Source organism: Piliocolobus tephrosceles, chromosome 1, assembly GCF_002776525.5.
Source record: "Piliocolobus tephrosceles isolate RC106 chromosome 1, ASM277652v3, whole genome shotgun sequence".
In the NCBI taxonomy this organism is placed as follows: domain Eukaryota; kingdom Metazoa; phylum Chordata; class Mammalia; order Primates; family Cercopithecidae; genus Piliocolobus; species Piliocolobus tephrosceles.
Window position 1 is genome coordinate 17,532,893 of NC_045434.1, and position 20,732 is coordinate 17,553,624.

General features: G+C 41.6%; 1 protein-coding gene across 10 annotated transcripts in view; it reads left to right on the top strand.

Moving 5' to 3' along the window:
- TTC13 (tetratricopeptide repeat domain 13) overlaps nt 1–20,732 on the top strand; it is a 101,466-nt gene that overhangs the window by 61,442 nt on the left and 19,292 nt on the right. For 3 of the 10 annotated variants that reach the window (XM_023191839.2, XM_023191844.2, XM_023191846.2), the window contains 6 exons: nt 2,730–2,839; nt 6,610–6,745; nt 7,817–7,896; nt 10,356–10,434; nt 10,584–10,663; nt 12,401–13,182. In XM_023191839.2, coding sequence (XP_023047607.1) covers nt 2,730–2,839; nt 6,610–6,745; nt 7,817–7,896; nt 10,356–10,434; nt 10,584–10,663; nt 12,401–12,515 — 600 coding nt within the window. In that variant the 3' untranslated portion in view covers nt 12,516–13,182. Of the gene's footprint in view, nt 1–2,729; nt 2,840–6,609; nt 6,746–7,816; nt 7,897–10,355; nt 10,435–10,583; nt 10,664–12,400; nt 13,183–17,767; nt 19,317–20,732 lie in introns of those variants that run through there. The other 7 variants (XM_023191840.2, XM_023191845.2, XM_031935491.1 and 4 more) reach the window with 4 other exon arrangements.

The window sequence follows — 20,732 nt, forward strand, 5'->3', positions numbered from 1 at the left end:
TACAAGGGACAGAAATTATTTGATTAAAGTATAATCCATTAAGAAATTATAGCTGTGTGAACCTTTCCTCCATCTAGGAGTAAAACTACCCCAAAACATTCCAACAGCAGTTAGAATTGCTTTTCCAATTAGTGATTTGAACACTAACGTGGAACTTCAGTAAATGTTTTCCTTGTAGCTATAGTAGATGAGATTGATTGATGTAAAATTTAGGAAATTTGTATGAATAAGCAAAGTGTGTCCATTTCTAAGGAATAACGAGGAAGTAGCATGTCATGAACAGAGCTGAGCATCTGACCCAGGACCCACATCTGCCTGGCTGGGTGTGGATGAGCCTAGTTTACAGTTATTCCAGGTTTTTGTCTGCTGAAGACCAAATATTCTGGCCAGACCTACCTTGGAGAGTTTATTGTGAGGGTTGGATGCACTAACACAGCGGCCCTCAACCTTCTCATACTCAATGTGTTGACTCAGTAAACATGTTCAGATGCCCCCTTTACTTACTCTTTTATTGCACTAGGATGAACTTCATAGAGAATATGTCTCACCTACTAAAAAATGTCCACACAAAGTCATCTCAGTATCTCAGTTCACACAGTGTCCACACAGTGTATCTCAGTATGTGGAAATTCGGGCATGCCTTCTCTAGAAGCCGGAAAGCAGCAGCCAGTGCTTCACACCTGCACATAAAATCATGGTGAATGTGACAGTTACAAGTCCGTCAGTCCCATATCTGTGAGTTATTTGGTGAGCTATGTTGTCATTGGCAATGTGGTTTTCTGAAATGGTAAACCACGCTTAGCAAAGCTCCAAGCTATATATGGTGTACTTCTTAATGTATATGCTATTTGCATTCCTGGCAAATTCAGTGTGTATGAAAACTTATAATAAATATCAGTGTTTAAGTGCAAAACAGTTGGTTCCAGGCCCACATATTGATTAAATGATAAACATGTTCTTCATCTACATGAAAATCCAGTGGGACATTAGAAAATCGTACATTATGTGTGACAATCCCCTGTACTGTGGGACATATAGTAATCTTGGCTCCGAACTATCCAATCCCTGTAATAATCAGTCTCCCATAAATTCCCTCAGTGCCCCACAGGGGGCAGAATGGCTTCGCCATAGGCCCTGAGAAGTACCATATAAAAAGGAAACTGGAGTGTGTGTGAGGGCGCTTCAGCTGCCTTCTTGTGGGTATTCTAGTCAGGCATTTAGATGTCCTGTGGTATTAGGCAGAATACAAGATCAGCTTAGGGAGATTTTAATATTTTATATGTCTTTGTTTAAGAAGAAAAACAGAGTGGGCTACAAGACTATAGTCACTTAGCATGCAACTGGAGAGACGCGGCATCGCCAGTCTCAATGCGCCTCTTGGTGTGAAGTCCCAACTGTTTGGAAGATGTAAGATGTTTGTTCTCTGTGGTGGGATGACATTCCACTTCAGCATTATACATCCAGCTTTTACCCAGGATTACAGATATATTGGTACTTTGCAAGGCACACACAGCGGAATATACAACAAGATATTTCAGTGTTTAAAGTGCTTGGTGAAATGCACCAGGTCAGCTTCCACTGAAAGGCACAAGGGTGCTGTTGGTGAAAAACCAAGTTAACGTGTATGTCAGCGCCCCCTAGAGGCGGTTTGTTAGCAAGTAACGCGGACTGGAATTCACCAAGGCCTTTGGGCCCACTTTCCAACTCTGCGGCTTCCCTGCTGGCTGGGACTCAGCCAGACTTTGTCTCATCTAGTTCGTTTCTCATCTGTAAGATTGAGACCATACCTAGTGCTATCAGTATGTTGTGAGGATTAGATGAGAATTGGCACATAGTGTGTTAGCGCATTTCTTCTGCGTGAAAGATGCTTGCCTCTTCAGTGCCTGGTGTTGCCCTGATGGCCTGTGCCACTCATCCTCTGGCTTCTGGGCTGCTGGTGACACCTGGTGCATCTTTCTGTTTCTAGACAAACTCTCCCCTCATGAAGTAGCAGCCTCTCTTACGTTACTGTTGCTTCTCTTAACTTCCAGTCCATCAGTTTTTTTAAAAAGGCAATATTAAGTTAACTGAATTTGGGGGTCATTTTCTGAAACTTGTTTATTGCCATTGCAGGTTTGTCCCAAATGTTTTAAACAGAAAGCTAACATCTGAAACTGTATTCATACACTTATCACACCAAAGGCCATTCTTAACTCAGTAATTCCTTTAACTTAACCGACTTCTCTGTGGCCCACAGAGTTGGGTGGGTGTGGGTGTGGGTGTGAATGAAGTTCTCCAGTTAGTGGATATAATCCTGGCTACTATTCAGAAAAATCAGACTCTGCTTTGAGCACTAGTATGAAAGTTGCATTTTTGAGTTACAGGGTGTTAGGTGCAACTATTCTGCCATGATTCAAAGTTGCTGCCTACTAAGATGGGCATGAGAAAACATTCAAAGGGAGCTCTTAGAAGTGAGCAGTGCCCCTTCTTGATGAAAAGAACCTGTGAGCTTTTGGTGCTGAGGTTCTCTGCTGGCCTCTGGTGGGAGCTGTGGGGAGCATAACCTGGGCTCTGTTGGGGCCTGAGGACAGGCAGAGATGTCCTTGGCCACCAGGACACTATCTCTTGTATCAGATGACCTCCTTGGCCCTTTTTAAAAACATGTAAGGTAGAGCCAGCACTACAGAATTGCAGTTGGGGTTTACAGTGAATGAAACACTAGTAACGTGAATTTTCTTTTTCCCTGAAAGCAGTTTAATACTAAAACAAAGGATGGGTTCACTGTGAACACGAAAGTTCCCAGCCTTAAAGACCAAGGGAAGGAATATGATGGATTCACAATCACGATTACAGGAGACAAGTATGTGTCCTTCTTAATGTGGTGTAAGCTAGAGACAAGGCAGAAAGGGTGCCTGTGCTTATTGTCGCTGTAGAGTTTTGTCATGTTGAACTTTGGCTCTATCCTGAAATGAAAAGTATCAAGGTCCAGTGAGCAGTTATAACCAGTTATTTTTAAAAATTGACATCTAAAGTATTACACCAGCAGATACATAAATCTAAGGACTTTCTAGATACTAAGTATGATGTAGTTTGTGGAAGACATTCTTCCGGGTTTTTGAAGTTCCTTGGGGGGCACGAGGGAGGCTTTTACTAATAAAATGAAAAAAAGATGAGCAGTTGGCAGATTGAAGTCCATTGTAGATTTAAATATATATGTATGTAAGTCTATCTATCTATCTATCTATCTATCTATCTATCTATCTATCTATATGTAGAGAGAGAGAGAGAAACAGCTTTAATAATTAATGAGTAGTTTAATCTTATAGAAAATTTAGAATATACAGATAAGCAAAATTAACAAAATAAAAATCAAGGTATTTTCTTTAAAAAACTGAGTTAGACTGTTCCACTATTTACCCTTACCATTACATTATCACAGTCATTTCCCCAGTCATATTCTTAAAAGTATTTTTAGTAATTGCATAATATTCCAGTGTATAGATGTAGAATTTCTCTGATCTTTTTGTTATTGACCACTTAGGGTATTTCTCATTGTTTTACTTTATAAATAGCACTGTAGTAAACATTTTTGTTAACTCTAATTTTATTTACATCTGAAATCCAAGCTTTGTCTGTCAGCCTCCATATTCCTTGAATTGTGAGTGGAATTGCCTTGAGCTGTGCACGTGCACACCCCCCCCCACACACACATACACCCCCACACATACACCCCATCTTCAGGTGCATAGCCTTGGGAAGCGCCATGCCCTCCCCCTGGTTTCCACCTGCTCAACATAAGACTGTGGCTCACATTCTGCAGCCCCTCTGCCTTTTGGGCTCTGACTTTCTCACATACTTTTCCTCTAAGCTACAAGGAGCCACCTCTTCAAGTTTCACATCAAAACTTAAACAGGGCGGGGCGCAGTGACTCATGCCTGTAATCCCAGCCCTTTGGGAGTCTGAGGCGGGCAGATCATGGGGTCAGGAGATCAAGACCGTCCTGGCTAACAAGGTGAAACCCCGTCTCTACTAAAAATACAAAAATATTAGCTGGGAGTGGTGGCGGGTGCATGTGCTCCCAGCTACTTGGGAGGCTGAGGCAAGAGAATGGCGTGACCCCAGGAGGCGGAGGTTGCAGTGAGCCAAGGTTGCGCCACTACACTCCAGCTTGGGCGACAGAGCAAGACTCCGTCTCAAAAAAAAAAAACAAAAACAAACAAACAAAAAACAACTTAAACAGGCCTTCATGAGTAAATACCAGTTCAGCAACTTCCAGATTTCGGGGCTTTTCTATATCTTTGAAGTCTTGATCTTCACCTCAAGCTTCTTATCAAAGTACGTTCCCAACAAAGATCATTCTCCCCTGATTGCAGGGTGTGCTATTTAATGTAAAAAGTGTTCTCCTCCCTTTTCACACATCCATGATATGTATCCTCAGATCAGATTCCCAAACAGAAATGAAATTACTATATAAGTACAGTTGATCTTTGAATAACTCAGGGGTTAGGTGGATTGACCTTCCCACCCCTAGCAGGCAAAAATTTGCATATAACCTTTGACTACCCCCAAATTTAATAGCCTACTGTTGACCAGAAGTCTTACCAAAAACAAAAACAGCTGATTAACACATATTTTATATGTTACATGTATTACATTTTGTATTCTTACAGTAAGTAGGCTAGGGAAAAGAAAATGTTATTAAGAAAGTCAGCTGGGCGCGGTGGCTCACGCCTGTAATCCTAGCACTTTGGGAGGCCACGGCAGGCGGATCATGAGGTCAGGAGTTCGAGACCAGCCTGGCCAGTATGGTGAAATCCCATCTCTACTAAAAATACAAAAATTAGCCAGGCATGGTGGCACGCACCTGTAATTCCAGCTACTCAGGAGGCTGAGGCAGGAGAATTGCTTGCACCCACAAGGGGAGGTTGCAGTGAGCCAAGATCACGCCACTGCGCTCCAGCCTGGTGACAGAGTGAGACTCTGTCTCAAAAAAAGAAAAAAAGAAAATCATAAGGAAAATATACTTAACTATGTATTAAGTGGAAGTGGATCCTCATAAAGGTCTTCATCCTCATTATCTTCACATTGAGTAGGCTGAGGAGGAGTTGGTCTTGCTGTCTCAGGGGTGGCAGAGGCGGAAGAAAATCCTCGTATAAGTGGATCCATGCAGTTTAAACCCATGTTGTTCAAGGGTCAACTGTACATGAAATTTCTCCCCCTGAAATGTGACATCTTTCCTCAATTGCCTGCTTTGCTCCACTTGTTGCCTCCCTTGCTCTGGGCCTCCTGACCCCTCGAGACGACTCTGCCTGGCATCCCATCTCCTGTCTCCTGCTTCAGCAGCGCTTCACCAATGTTGCTAAAGCTCCATCTCACTGGACATTCCCCTAGCTCCGCAAATCTCTCCCCTCTCCATACGCAGCCATTTCCTGTGGCTACCCAAACCAGCTTCCCTGCCAGGCATTCACAGCCTCTCACAAAGTGGCCTCAGACATTTCCTGCTTGACCTGGACTGTCTCCCTGTTGGAACCTGGCCTGCTAGTCCGACTGGAATGCTTGTTCCCCAGTTCACCTCTGCTTTCTGATGTCTGGGTCTCTCACTCCCATCCCAACCCATGTTTAGGCCACTTTTCCCATGAGACCTTTCCTGCTTTTTTCTATGTTGTCCAAATTAGATTCTTTTTTTGAACCTCTGATGAGCTACATTATGACCTGAATCATGGTTTCGTAATAATTTGTGGCCCTTGGCCAGAAGTGGTGGCTCATGCCAGCATATTGGGAGGCCAAGATGGGAAGATTGCTTGAGGCCAGGAGTTTGAGACCAGCCTGGGCAACATGGTGAGACTCTGCCTCTGCAATGGATTTTTAAAAATAACTACAGGTGCGTACCAGTAGTCCCAGCTACTCAAGAGGCTGAGGCAGGAAGATCACTTGAGCCCAAGAGTTTGAGGCTACGGTGAGCTATGATCATGCCACTGCTCTCCAGCCTGGATGGTAGAGCAGGATCCCATCTCTAATAATAATAATTTGTGGCCCAGTTTCTTCCTTCCTTCCTCAATCAAGGCAGCAGCTGGACTTTTCTTTGTAGGCTCCAAGGACTAAATGCAAACTTTGCTGGTGGCATTATACAAAAAATGCCTGTTGTATCAAACTTATATCCTCCATAGAACCTAAGTGGACCTTAAGCTCCACTTTTTTTTTGTTTTGATAAAAAACAAAAACATGTTGTCGTCCCTGAACTATCTTCCTACACACAGTTCTTGCTTGTGACCTTTAATCCTAATGGGGTGGCTTAGAAAATATTTACTGGTTGTTTAAATCCATTCTTTACTGTGTGTAATTGTTTTCCACATATTAGCTTAAGTTTGTGTAATAAGTACATGTAGTTAGACTTAACTGTGAGCAAATGAGTTACTGATCACTTAAAGGTGAGGCAACTATCACATTTTATGAAGAAATAATGCATTCTCATGACACCTGCCTTGCTTATCTGTAGTTAGAAAGGTAAGGCACATTCTTGTGTATGTTTAGTGCCACATCAGCATGCTCTTTGGTTTTTAAAAAAACTTTCTGTGTTTGGCTGTTTGAACTTATAATACATGCCTTTGACACTTATTTTTGTATTTTCAGAGTTGGCAATATATTATTTTCTGTGGAAACTCAAACCACGGAAGAAAGGACACAATTATATCATGCTGAAATAGATGCGCTTTATAAAGATTTGACAGCAAAAGGAAAAGTATTGATTCTTTCATCAGAATTTGGGGTAGGTTTCTCTTTGTTTCCATTTTTCTGTTCTTCTCATGATTCTTTTTACAACTTTTTGAACCTCTGCCCTTTCATTGAGATTGTACATCTTGTGCTTGAAATTGGGTTGAATTGACCTAAAAAATATTTATTTCTTATAGGCAAAAATTCTCGTATTTAGTAACTACAGTAATGGGGAGGATAATAAATTAATAATTTAGTACTGTGCTACAACATTATCGTAAGTTTGAGCTTTGACAAGATACAAAAAAGTTGGTCCATAATGAAAATGACCTGTTCTTCACCTTTTCCTTCCATTTTCTTCCCTTCGTTGTGGTTGTTGCTTATAACCATATATTTATAATGAGCTTTTGAATGTAAACTGGATGATGTATTCTGATGAGTTAATGGCAAGGAAAGTACAATGAAGTTGTGTATACTTTGCACTTAATGGTCCTTTCCTGGTCTGTGGCTTCCTCCCTTGGTTGTCCGCCTGGACTCGAGGTGGCGTCGTTGCAGACAGCAGGGTATGGTGGACATTCTATCCCCACCACACCCCTTCCCTGTGTTCTGCAGTGGACGGATGCCCCTTACCCTTGAAAAGTCACCTTATTTCTCCAACATTTAATCACTGCATCCGTATAATTAAACATCTAAGTTTATATACATAATTGAGCATCATCCAAATCTCAATGCAGAGTGGGGGAAGGGGCTTACCCAGATCGTTTGGGGTAAGGATGCATGTTGTTTGAGGAAACATATTTGGTGTTAATAAATGCCTTTTAAAATTTTAATCACAATATATATTTTGACATTTCAAATAACATTAAAGGAGACCGAGATTTTTATGTTTATCAAAGAGTTGCAGTTTAAGAAACAGGTGGGAAAGCATTGCTCTAAATTGAACTAAATTGGAAAAAATGATACAAAAGGGTATAGAATATTCAAGAATTTGAAAAGTAGGTTCTTATGGGAGAGGAAGAAAACAATCCTTTTCTTGGTGTAAATTTTTCTTGTGTGTCCTGTCACCTAATGAAAAATTAGTTCGTATCTAGTATTTAAGTTTATGAGCCTGTGTCTTTTTTTCTAGGAGGCTGATGCTGTCTGCAACTTAATATTATCCTTAGTTTATTACTTTTATAATTTGATGCCACTCTCTCGAGGATCCAGGTAAGTAATATCCTGTCATTAAAATTATTTTAAATTGAGAAATGTGTTCTTTTTTGCTTATCCTTCCTGTTATGGATGTAGGTACAGAGTACACAAAGAAATGGTAAGGAGCTCCCTATTTTTTTTCCAAAATCTACACAAAAAAATATTTCCTTAGTCTATCACATCATCAAAAGAATTATAGAAGACAGTTCTAATATACTGTGCTTACGTTTAATAGGATAGGGATTCATCCATTCAGCACAAGTTCATGGGAAGTTTACTGTGTACCATGCGCCATGCTCAGTGTGTTTTCATTTTTTTGTATTTGCCAGCCTCTTACTGAACCTCCTCCTCCTCTCCCTTTTCCATTTTGGGCTGTCAGGTGACCCGTAATCCTCATATTTTATACTTTGGGGCCACCAGTCACTCTGTACCATTTTTATTATTTTGGATAAATTCTTGCTACTTGTATATCAGGAGTTTTTTAGGTATCATTAAAACAAGGGCTATGACTGTAGAGTTTTCATTTCATTCTCCTTTTCCCAGTACTGTGTGCAGTAAATCATGTAAATGGCCTTTTGCCATTGCTGGCACATAGTTGAACTTAAAATGTTTTGGCTAAAAATAATAACACTTGAATGTCTTTATCTTTGATTAATGCTTTAGGAAGTAAAACTCCCCTAAATGCAATAGTAAATTTGGTTATAGTATTTAAGACTCATTGAAATGAAATAGAAACATAGATGTTATCAGCATAACATTGCTATTTGTGTCCACTGAATAAGTGATGTGAGGCCTGTACACATCACTGCCTGTGGGCCCCACGTGCAGGCACTGTGCTCAACAGCCAGCATCTGTCCTTTGTCCTTTGTCCTTGCAGCAGTTCTGCTGGCTCCTGTGTGACATTGAAGGAAGTGCAGCTCTGATTGTCCTCAACTCTCCCTCATCCCTACATCCCTTCAGTCCTAAATAGTCTGTTGGTTGTGCTTCCCACACTTCTGTTTCTCTCTTCCCTACACCCACTGCAGCTAGCTTTGCTCCTGCTCCTCTCTGTGCCCTGCAGCTCTCCAGCACCTTCTGAAAACCATGGGTTCAAGCCGAGCTTGGCAGCATGCACAGTGCACAGTGCCAGCCGTGCCCTGCCCCGGTTTGCCTTGGCTGCAGCACCGCTCTCTTCCGCTGTTCTTTCTCTTCCCCTTGGCTCTCCGCATGGGCTGTCCGCCACATCTCCCTGCCTTCTCTGCCGCTTTCATCTTCAGCCCTGGGGCCCTGGAGGATGCAGGGCACATGTCTTTAGCCTCTGAAGTCTTCCCTGCTGGAGAACCCCATGAATCACCTTGACTCGCTTTGCTTGGTGTCCGCCCGTGGCACTTGTTAGCTTTCTCTGAAGGTGCTCGTGCCATCCTTTCCCCCCTGCTAGGATGCATTATCTCATGGGCGAGAGCTGTCTTTATCTTGAGCCAATTTGTTTTGGGAAAAGCACAACACTGTGGTTACAATAGCGGGTCCCATGACCTTTTGCCAGCTCCTTCCACCCAGAACCAGCCAGCCCCCTCTCTCCTCACCAAGAGCAGAAGCACAGCACCTTGCAAACGCCTCCTACCCCAGACCTGCACATTCACAGCTCTATACTCGTTCTGGAGTGGCAGGGCAGCAGACCTTGCCCCATGAGCCTCCGAGCCAGCAGGCAAAGGTATCCCACAACCTCCTGGCCTCTAACAGCCACCTCGGAGCCATGGCACTTCACACACACGCCCAAAGCTCCAAACCGTCTATCAGTACATTGTGAGAATGTGTTCTGCATTTCTTCCTTGAAGGCCAGCATTTCTAATGCTTAAAAAGTAAGACTAACATATGTATTTGTATTTACGAACTTTATTGTATACATGCATTGCTGGAGTGCAGTAGCACGATCTCAGCTCACTGCAACCTCTGCCTATGAGGTTCAAGCGATTCTCCTGCCTCAGTCTCCCAAGTAGCTGGGACTACAGGCTCATGCTGCCACTCCTGGATAATTTTTTGTATTTTTGTTAGAGATGGGGTTTTGCCATGTTGGTCAGGCTGGTCTTGAACTCCTGACCTCAAGTGATCCACCCGCCTCGGCCTCCCAAAGTGTTGGGATTGCAGGCATGAGCCACCATGCCCAGCCTGATGTTTGTGTTTTTAGTAGAGACAGGGTTTCACCATATTGCTCTCAAACTTGTGACCTCAAGCGATCCGCCCGCCTTGGCCTCCCAAAGTGCTGGGATTACAGGTGTGAGCCACCTCGCCTGGCCAGTAAATACATTCTGATAGTAAATAGTAAACTATTCTTAAACAAATAGACATATTTTCATGTTAAATGAAACATTTAGTGTTTTATTCGAAAGAAATTTTGAATAAATTTTATCTTTCATGATGGGAAGTCCATGGTGAAATTTACCATGGTAACTGTAGACCGTTCAGGATGGATTGACCACTGTTCTTTATTTAAATAGTGTGATCGCTTACTCGGTCATCGTGGGAGCGCTGATGGCAAGTGGGAAAGAAGTAGCAGGAAAAATTCCCAAAGGGAAGGTACGTTGGAGGGGAAGGGAGACATGCTTGGTTGTGTGTTAAGTCCCAATTTACAGATTTTTATTTTAAGGTACACAAGTCACACCGATCTCCAGCCGAGCCTGTGTCCTCCACGTTTAGTAACATTCCTAAATGTCTTTCTTTTTCAGTTAGTAGACTTTGAAGCTATGACAGCCCCTGGTTCAGAGGCCTTTAGCAAAGTCGCCAAAAGCTGGATGAACTTGAAAAGGTAACTACTTGAGGGGGGTCCACACAAGGGTATCATAACTGGAGGAGGAAAGGGAGTTTCCTGTTACTTTGGAGCTCTGTGAAAACTGGAATTGTTATACTCATTTTTATAAGTTAATATGTAGTACAATGAATTTGATCCACTTTTTCAAGGTTAAAGTGTTTTGCTGTCATATAAGATAACCTTTTAAGGGTGAATGTATGGATAAAAATGGACTATGAAGGCCAGGCGCGGTAGCTCACAGCTGTAATCCCAGCACTTTGGGACACTGAGGTGGGAGGATCATTTGAGGTCAGGAGTTTGAGACCAGCCTGGGCAACATAGTGAAACTGCTCCCCTCTACAAAAAAAATTAAAATTAGCTGGGCATAGTGGTGTGTGCCTGTAGTCCCAACTACTTGGGCAGCTGAAGTGAGAGGATCACTTGAGCCTGGGAGTTTGAGGCTGCAGTGAGCTATGGTTGCACCACTGCACTCCAGACTGGGTGACAGAGTGGCACCTTGACTCTTAAAAAAAAAAAAAAAAAAGAACCATGAATAAAAAACTTAAAAAGTAGTTGGCGAAAGAAAATTACCAAAATCTTATTTATATGATCAGGTATTCACTTCTTTTGGCCTACTTACTCTTAGGCTCAGTATTCAGGAGTGTTTGAACTTGTAGACAGAGCCCATTTTACATTACTCTGAGTGGTAGCACTTAGCCTATTTAGTTGCATTTTATTGCAGCCAGGAATTTTATAGCAGCCAGGAATTATCCCTGACGGTCACTGTGTGTGAGGAGTCTAGCAGACCGTGATCGTTCCTGGCTCTTGTTTCCAGAAGCACTGGAGAGGACTGTGTGAATTTGAAGTGTGTGAAATTAAATTCATAGATGCCTCAGTAGTTAATGAAGAATAAGTAAGCCTCACTGTTCAACCTTAGTTATTCTTGCCCCTTCTCCTGCTTTTTTACATCCCAACCACCCCCAGTTTTGCCTTTCACATCTATTTGACACAGCAACCACTCTATTGCTGGGTAATTTATATTCTGTTTAAAACAGAAAAATTTGTGCCTGTAGTCCGCCATTGCTCAATTTGTAATTTAGCTTTGCAGTGAAAGCTTCTAACAGTTACACCTTGTCCTGGTACATTCTTGTTTCAGGTTTATTAGTTTGCACATGTTTTAGTAATACGACCATCAGGCCAAAGGTCTTGCTGCTGCTTTTACATGATTGTACAATGTGAATCTTTTGAACATTCTTTAAGGAAAGAATAACAATGCTACCTTACATCCTGCAGTTGACACTTTACAGTGTACCTCGAAATACCTTATCTCATTCAGAGCATGTCATGGTAACTCTGCGAGTTAAGAACACTGTCCCTGTGACAGATCAGGGAAGTGCAGCCTAGAGAAGTAAAGAAAGCTAATAAGGAGTGAAGCTGGACCTGAAACCTGTGTCTTTTGATTCCAAGCCCAGCATGCACCACAGCTGGACATGTAAAATCAAGAGTTTAATTTTCTTTTTCAAAGCTCTGGTTTAACTTCCTAGCAACTTGTCACATGTCGGCTGATACCACAGGCCGTTGTGAGAGGAGCCATTCTGTTCACAGCTCCTCCCTGCCTTTCTAACATTGTTTGATATCACAGAATGAATATAATAAATGTAATGATAGGAAAAAATATAAGCTCTGCCTTTTTTTTTTTTTTTTTTGCAAATTTTGTTAATTTTCCTATCGCTACTTTGTGTTTTTCTTTTTCAGTATTTCACCTTCTTATAAGACTCTTCCGTCAGTATCAGAAACGTTTCCAACGTTAAGATCGATGATTGAGGTGCTAAACACGGACTCTTCTCCACGTTGTCTTAAGAAACTCTAGTTCTGTTGTTGTATTTATACAAGTAAAGGGCCGGACCTCTTGCTTCTTAAGTTATTTTTTAAAACATGGAATTATAAAAAAATTAGGTCCTCTATTACTTTTGATACCAATTTTTGATAGGAGTTGAATACTTGAAATCATTTTCTTTACTTTTCTGAACCATAACGAAAATCATGAAAGAGGCTTTCGGGGGAAAAAGCTACTTGACTTGGAGGGAAAGTGTGTGTATTAGCCAGCAACCTATTGGTTTCCTCTTATAAAGTCATATAACTCCTTTCTTACAGTAAAAAAAAAAACATTTTCCTCAACAACTAAAAAATAATAATGAAGATGAACAAAAACGAAACCAAATAGGAGTGTTTGTATTCCTTTAGAGATTTGAATATTTTTCAAACTTTCTTTTTACGCACATTGTGATAGAGCATCTTTTGTTGACTCACATAACCTCCATGTGTGGGTCCTTCGTTTTATTAGAACTGTGGAAGAAGGTTCCTGGGCCATCAGTATGTGTTGCAGAGCTCACAGCCAGGAACACTTATTTTGAACAATACAGACAGTATTTGCCAATGTCCCAAATGCTGAATTATTGAACCATGTTTTTTTTTTTCCTTTGTTGAAAAAAATAAACCGGGGTGATTTCTATAAATCACCAGTTTTTGGCACTGGATTATGTATGTGTTTTTTTGTGAACCAGTTTCACTTTCAGGTACAAGAACATTCAGAAAATCTCTCTCGTTTTTTTTCCCAGGCACGGTAAATGACAGTGAGTAAAATGGGTTAATTAAAACTGCTGCTGTTTCCAAATGGCACCATCCATTAGCAAGCCTGCTCTTCTCTCCCTTCTACAGGACGCACCTTCCATCTCTTCGCTTGACCACTTCTCCCTGTACATTGTAATTTCTCTTGGACCACTTCCGTAGTCTCCTGACTCATCTTCCTGCTATTGCTCTGTTTAAACCCCACAGCCTCCCTTTGTCCTAAAATGAAACGCAGTCTCCTGCTGTAGCCTAGCTGACGTGGCTCTGTTTCTCAAACTGAATCTCTTACTCCCCACACTCCCCTTTGTTTGCACCATCAACTCTCCTAGCCTTTTCCTTCCTTGAGAACCTTTCAGTTAACTTGACACTGTCCGATAGAACATTCTGTGATGACGTTCCAGAATGTTCTATGTGCTGCCAGTATGGTAGTCAGTAACCTCATGTGGCCACTGAGCACTTGAAACAGAACTGGTGTGCTTGAGGAGCTGAGTTTCACATTTAGTTTTGATTAATTTAAATTCAAATAGCTGCATGTAGCTAGTGGTTATTATATTGGTCCATGCAGCCTACAGAGTTCCTAGTGAGACTTTAAAGGTTTTTGCACAGAAATGATCCAGAATGGTGGTCTCCCAGGGTAATTTAATATCATTTTGAATTTGTGGTTATAGACTTGTGCCTGAGTAGCTAAGCTCTTACTATGATCTGTTTTTATTCACAAGAGTTCTGATACCAGATGTGTGGAGTTTTCCCCTCACACCAACCAGTTCTCCAGCTTTCCATATATCAGCTGGAGTGGGAAGGGATCCTGCAATTCATATCTGACACTACCTGGAGTTAAACAGACCTCAGAGGTTAAGGGCTAGTCTCACAAGACTGCCCCCTTTTCAGACGCCAGTTGCAAGCCATTGCCTCCTGTACTCCTGACTGATTGGCTATAAGTTGGGGGTTCCCATCACACCCTCCCACCTCATGTTTGATAATTTGCAAGAATGGCTCATACAAGTCAGGGACACTCCTTACTTACTATTACTGATTTGTTGTATCGGATACACATCAACAGTCAAATGGAAGAGATGCACAGGGCAAGGTATGGGGGGCAGCATGGAGCTTCCATGCCCTCTCCAGGCCCACCACCCTCCCTCCACCTCAATGTGTTCACCAACTAAAACCCCCAAACCTTTTCACTTAAGGTTTTTTATGGGGATTCCATTGCATAGGCATGGTTGATTAAATCATTGGCAGTTAGCTCAATTCTCAGCCCCTCTTTTCTCTCTGGAGGCTGGGGGTTAGGACTGAAAGTTCCTCTAATCACATGGTTAGTTTCTCTGGCCCCCAACCCCCATCCTCCAAGAGTCATCTCATCAGCATAAATTCAGGTATGATTAGAAGGTGCTTATTAATAACAAAAAACACTTCTCACCCTGATCACTCAGAAAATACCAAGAGTTTTATGAGCTCTGTGCCAGGAACTGGAGGGCAGAGATCAGATACAACTTTCTTATTACCTCAGTATCACAGTTCTATTGATAAAATTGCTCCTGTGAATCAAGATGTTCAAACTTTTAAAAAACTAACTTGAAAAAATCTAGAGCAAAATTTGCCAGTACATTAAGAACTTTAGTGTGGAATTTCTTTGGTATAGAAATGAGGGACAAGAAACTGACCTCCAACTCTGTGATCATTACTCTCTGATAATTTGGAAATATGGAATAAAATTGATATGCCTCAGAGGAGAGATGAGCAAAATCACCTAAAGAAACCCAGTGTGTCCCAGACCAGCAAAATCTGAGTGTTCATGAATACCTCTTAAGATGTCTGTAATGGAGCCCATCATTCCTTAACTCAAAGTCTGTTCCTCCCCATGCTTCTCTGTGTCAGAAATGGCTCCGTCTTCACTCAGCAGCTTCCGCCAGACACCCAGGCGGCCTCTAGAGTCTACACTGCCCTCCTCCAGTTTTCACATCATCACCATCCAGTCCGATCCTGTTTACCTCTAAGAATATCCCAGATCCATTCATGTCTAACTATCTCCATTGTTACCCCCAAGCCCAAGCTACTTAAAGCTAAAGTAATTAAAATTAAACTAAATTGAATGCTTGTTTCTGTCTCCCTAGCTGCCTTTCAAGTGCTCAGTAGCCACATGTGGCTAGCAGCTATCTTAATGGACAAAGCAGACATGGGACAGCCCCATCACCACAGGACATCCCACTGAGCAGCACTGCTATCCTGAAAGCAAACAGCTCAACCCAACACACTGCTGCATCCCTGTGGTCTTAAGCAAGGGTCCAGGGGCTTTTAGGGTCAAAACTACAGTGTTTGGTGGCAGCATGGGGGCACAAATGAGAGAAAGAAAAAAAACTTCTAGACTGGCTTGAAACGTTTCCTTCTGTTTTCTGATCCAAGGGGTCTGTGGTTAGGCCCGGGATCTCCAGCTTCACCGGAACCTCACGTGATTCACACAGAAGTGGTCCGGGAACCACACTCGAGAAACATCAAACTAGAATATCATGAAAATCTACCTCACTGCACCAGGGATTTTTTTTTTCCTCCCTAACTGCCATCATGAAACCAAGTATGTTCTTGAATATTAGAGCTGTGATTAGATTTATAATAGTCCTTTTTGCTTCAAACCGTGTTCCCATAAATATAGAGTCCCTTTAGTTTTATATGTTGTAAACATAAATTTTACGAGTTAAACTAGTCTACAGAAAGTTGGATATACAAAATGAGATCACACTACACTGCTTAATTTTTAAAATTTACTTTTTTCAGTTAACATAATGAATTATATGTCATTAAATAATATTTGTAACATTTTAAGTTGGATATACAAATATATATGTAATTAAGTCTTGAACACAGGCAGCTTGGTTGAACAGAACTTGGTTTACAAGCTTCAGTTCCTACTGGGAATAAAAAATTTAACTTGGGCCCATTCAAGGTGACTCAGACATGTGCAGTTTTAAATTGCCTTAAGTTCCCAGCCTCCTTGCCTTCGCCCTTTGGGAAACAGTCTGATTTCCTGAGCCGGTAGTCTCCGCCGCCCTTGGGCCTTTGCCCAGATCCCCCGCACTGAGATTTAGCTCGTGTTCCCTGTGCTAGGGTAGCAAGCCTTGGTCGGCCCAGTGTCTGCTGTTGATTGACCTCTGCCTGCTCGGGTCCGCTGGCCAACAGCGCATGCGCTGCTGCTTCTGCCTCCTCTGTGCAGCAGACTTCTCTACCTCCAGAGCCCTGGGCTGCCAGTACTGAGCGTGCAGAACTCGGAGCAAGTGCCCTGCCATTGTGGAGGCCCGCCCCCCTTGGGCCCCCTACTCTATTCTATGACACACTGGGCTTGGGCTTCCCGCCACCTCTCGAGGGGTGGGGGGTTGCAACCAGATGCTTCTCTCCCCGGGGTTTGGGGCCCTTTGGGAGCTAATGTGTTCTAAGCACTTCCTGCAGCTGGCATTTTTCTTCCTTTTTTTTTAAATCCTGAAACGGTGTCTCTCTCTGTCGCCCAATCTGGAATGCGATGGCGCAATCTCAGCTCGCTGCAACCTCCACCTGTCGGGTTCAAGCGATTCTTCTGCCTCAGCCTCCCGAGTAGCTGGGACTACAGGCGCCCGCCACCACGACCGGCTAATTTTTGTGTTTTTAGTAGAGACGGGGTTTCACCATGTTGGCCAGGATGGTCTGGATCTCCTGACCTCGTGATCCACCCACCTTGGCCTCCCAAAGTGCTGGGATTACAGGCATGAGCCATGGCGCCTGGTCAATTTTTTCTAAGTTTTGTACATTGTTTTACTCATTTAATCCTTTGAAGAGGCCTATGAGATAAGCACTAGTATTATCCCCGCTTAGGTGACCAACGGGCTCAGGTAGGGGAAGTGACTTGCCTGCCATAGCTCTTGAATGTTGCCTAGGGTGCTTGCCACGCGAGGTAAGTCCTCAGTGGAGAGTGGTGGTGGGGCTAGCGGGGATTTAACTGCCGCATTCTTGGCCTTAAACAAATAAGCCCTTCTGTCAAGGAGCTTGATTGCTTTCGGCCATCTACCAGGTAGCAATGACACCATATTACTCAAGGGGCTTCCAGCAGTCATCCATCGGGGGCCACGTGGATTGGCTTGTTGTATAACACAGCTCTAGAGATGATGTCAGAATGAACAGATTTGTCAAGGCTTATGTATAAGCCCAACAAAAACTGGAAATTGTCACTTACGAGGATCAGAATTTAAAATAATACATATCTGTCCAAAAATAGATTCTGAATCAATGCATCTTTTAGTAGGCTTCTAATGCAAAGAACTAGAACAGTTTTTACATGCAAATTAACTCCTCGAATTACCAGTTTGGTGTAGAAGTAACTTCTAAAGTGAATATAGCACTTTCTGTTTCAGGTAAGTACATAAATGTTAACCATCCAGTTTCACAGCTGGATTAAAAAAAATACAACACATAAGAAAAGTATGAGTGGGAGAAGCAACTAACTGATACATGTATACTTGTTTTATACAGACGCCTTTCAGTGCTCATAGCACTTGAGAGCTAAGGAGTTCTCAGATCATCTAGTCAAGCTCCTGTAATTTGCCATCGAGGAAGCTGGGACAAAAAGAGGTTGAGTAGCTGCCCAAAGGTCACACAGGGAATGCCACGGAGCTGGTGGTCAACCTAGGTAAACACCGTCATTGAGCGAAATGCACAAAAATACTTCAGACAGCTCCCCTGACGGGACTTTGCTTGTTCAGCCTAAACAGCTCCTTCTGTGGCTCCTCCCACCTCTTCTTCATACTCCTTAAAATGAAATAACTGTTCATAGTTAAACATAATAGTCCACAAGTGGTCTGTCCAATAAAATCTTTTTACTGAAATACAACACACATATGAAAAATGCACATGTGTGTGCACATTGGTGAATCTTCACAAACCTAACATAACCAGCTTTGAGATCAAGAAACAGAACATTACCAGCACCCCAGAATGTATATAAACATATGTTTATATGTGTAAATAAATATACATCACATATTTCACATAAACACAGCAGACTACAGTAGCTCTCGAAGGCAACTTTGTCACACTGTTGACTCAAGTCAACTAAAAATCTCTTAACTTCAGTCTTCCCTAGCAGCTGTGTCTGTTTAATAAAGCTTTACCATTTAATCTTTTTACCTCCACCAAGTGTCATCTAATATCAGTCCATTCTTATAGCTGTTTTCTTTTGTATTATGAAATCTGATTTTCATCCAGTATATTATCACCCTGTTTATTTTGTGTCAGCCATAAGTGATTTCTGTTAAGATTAATCCAATAAGAAAAATCACCTTATCTCAGGCTTACTCCAGCCTTTACACCTCCAATCTTTTTTCCAGAAGCACTCCTATCATTATAACAATTGATATTATATTTCTGTTTGTGATTTTAAAAATTATCATCTATGGACACTTCTATTTTAAGAGCCTTAAAAGTAAAATCTTGACTTCGTAATCCTTTTATTACAAGAACATTTTCATTAAAATAATCTTCATTCTTCTGTTCCTATGCTACTTGACCCTTCTACTTTCCCTTTCTGTATCTGTTACATTTCTTCTTGCTCTGCCTTCAGGGCAGCTTTAACCCATACTCTGATTTTGGTAATGTGTATGCATAGGAGCACAGCTCTGGCCCTCCGAGTGAGATGCTAGCTTGGCCATTGAGCAGCCCAGTTCTGTGCTCTCCATCCTTGGGAGACCAAGAATATTGAAATTACATGCTGGCACATTCCTTCCAAAAATTATTTGAGCAACTGAAATGCCTTAGATAAGGGGGGGGGAAAACTTTTGTCAGATTCTTCCCTTCAGATAGTATAAATGCACTGGATTCTTACATAGTGATGTGCCTTTTTCCAGTAGTCCAGATTGTTTTTTTCTTTGCTTTGTTCCAATTCAAGAGGTTCTCATGAATTAGCATGGACTACGTGACAGTTGCACGAGATAACTTTAGATATGCAGGTCTAGCCACAACACGTAAAGCATGATGCCAGTTCTTTACACTGGCAACCAAATGGACATCGAATGCTAGAATTGCAAATAATGTTTATATTTAAAATTGAAATTATATTTTTAAAATAAAATTTACATTTAAAGGTTTGATTTTTAATTTAACATTTGTAAACTATAATCTGCACACTGCCTTTAATTTTAATAGATCATATTGAACACTAAAAATTTTTTAAAAGCTAAGTTTAAAAGTGTTTACATTTATTTAAATTTTTTGAAAATATATTAGATCTGGCATATTTTTACTACAATTACATCTTTTTTAAAATTCTTTTTAATCCATTACTGATGATAGAGCACAAATTCAGTAAAAATCTTGAATATAACCACATTAGTGATTTTGCTGAAATGAAGGCAAGAATGATACATTTTAAGGAATTAATGTGATTTTTGAATCATGCATATCTTTATTACTCTGGCTGACGTCAGAACCTATCGAGAACACCAGATATGTAATAATGATTAAATTCGCTGGCCTTTGGCATTTTGCAAACTTTTGAATATGCTAAGCCTGTGGCTTTACACATGTTCCATATCCATTTTTTTCTTATGAAAGTACATTTATTACAGTAAGAAGACAGGATATGTTTTATTTGACAATAGATTTATAACTTCCAAGTCTTTAGATATGTGATAGGTGGGTCCATTTATATTCTGGCCCTGGACCCTCAAAATATTTCAGCTGTGCTGGATGTGGGCTCTGTCTCTCCTTTCTGCTCCTCTCTCCATCTGCAAACCTGTTCTCCTGACATGGTGGGTGCAAGGCTACTACCAGTGTTCAGCTTTGCACCGGCGACCTAAAAACAGCCCATCTTTTGCAGTTCTTGTCCCAGAATCTCAGGGAAAGGATTCGTGATTGGGCCAGCTTAGGTCAGGTGACCACTTGGACCAATCCAGACTGCCATAGGATAGAGTCATATGATACCCCTTGTTTAAATCATAAAAGGGATGGTGATTTCTGGATTAACCATCCCTTCATTGTATATTATACTTTGACAGAATGTAATTGCTTTATTTGAACAGACCTCTCTTTTAGTGGTTTCAAGTCATGCATTCACTTAATGTTTCTTTTCTTATTGTACATAATTTCCAGAGCTAAAACTTTCCAAACCTAGGTTACAAGGAAGGTAGCCCTAAACCCCAATTTGCTCAGAACAGTCCTGATTTATGCCTGCTGTCCCATTGTAATTATTAATAGTGCCATGTTCCATTCGAAAGTATCCTGGCTTGGATAATCATTCTTATGGTGCCCCTGACTGTAAGTGACCTTTTGTTTGGTGAGTGTGAAAGTTCACTTGTATCCCTGTTTGGTCCACATGGCACCTTCCTCCCAGACCCAGCCATCATTTGGACCCAGCAACTACTGGAGACCAAGCTGTGTCCTAGATGTTGGAGATATAGTTGAGTAAGACAGTAACCCTTTCCAGAAGGAGCTCACAGTCCCA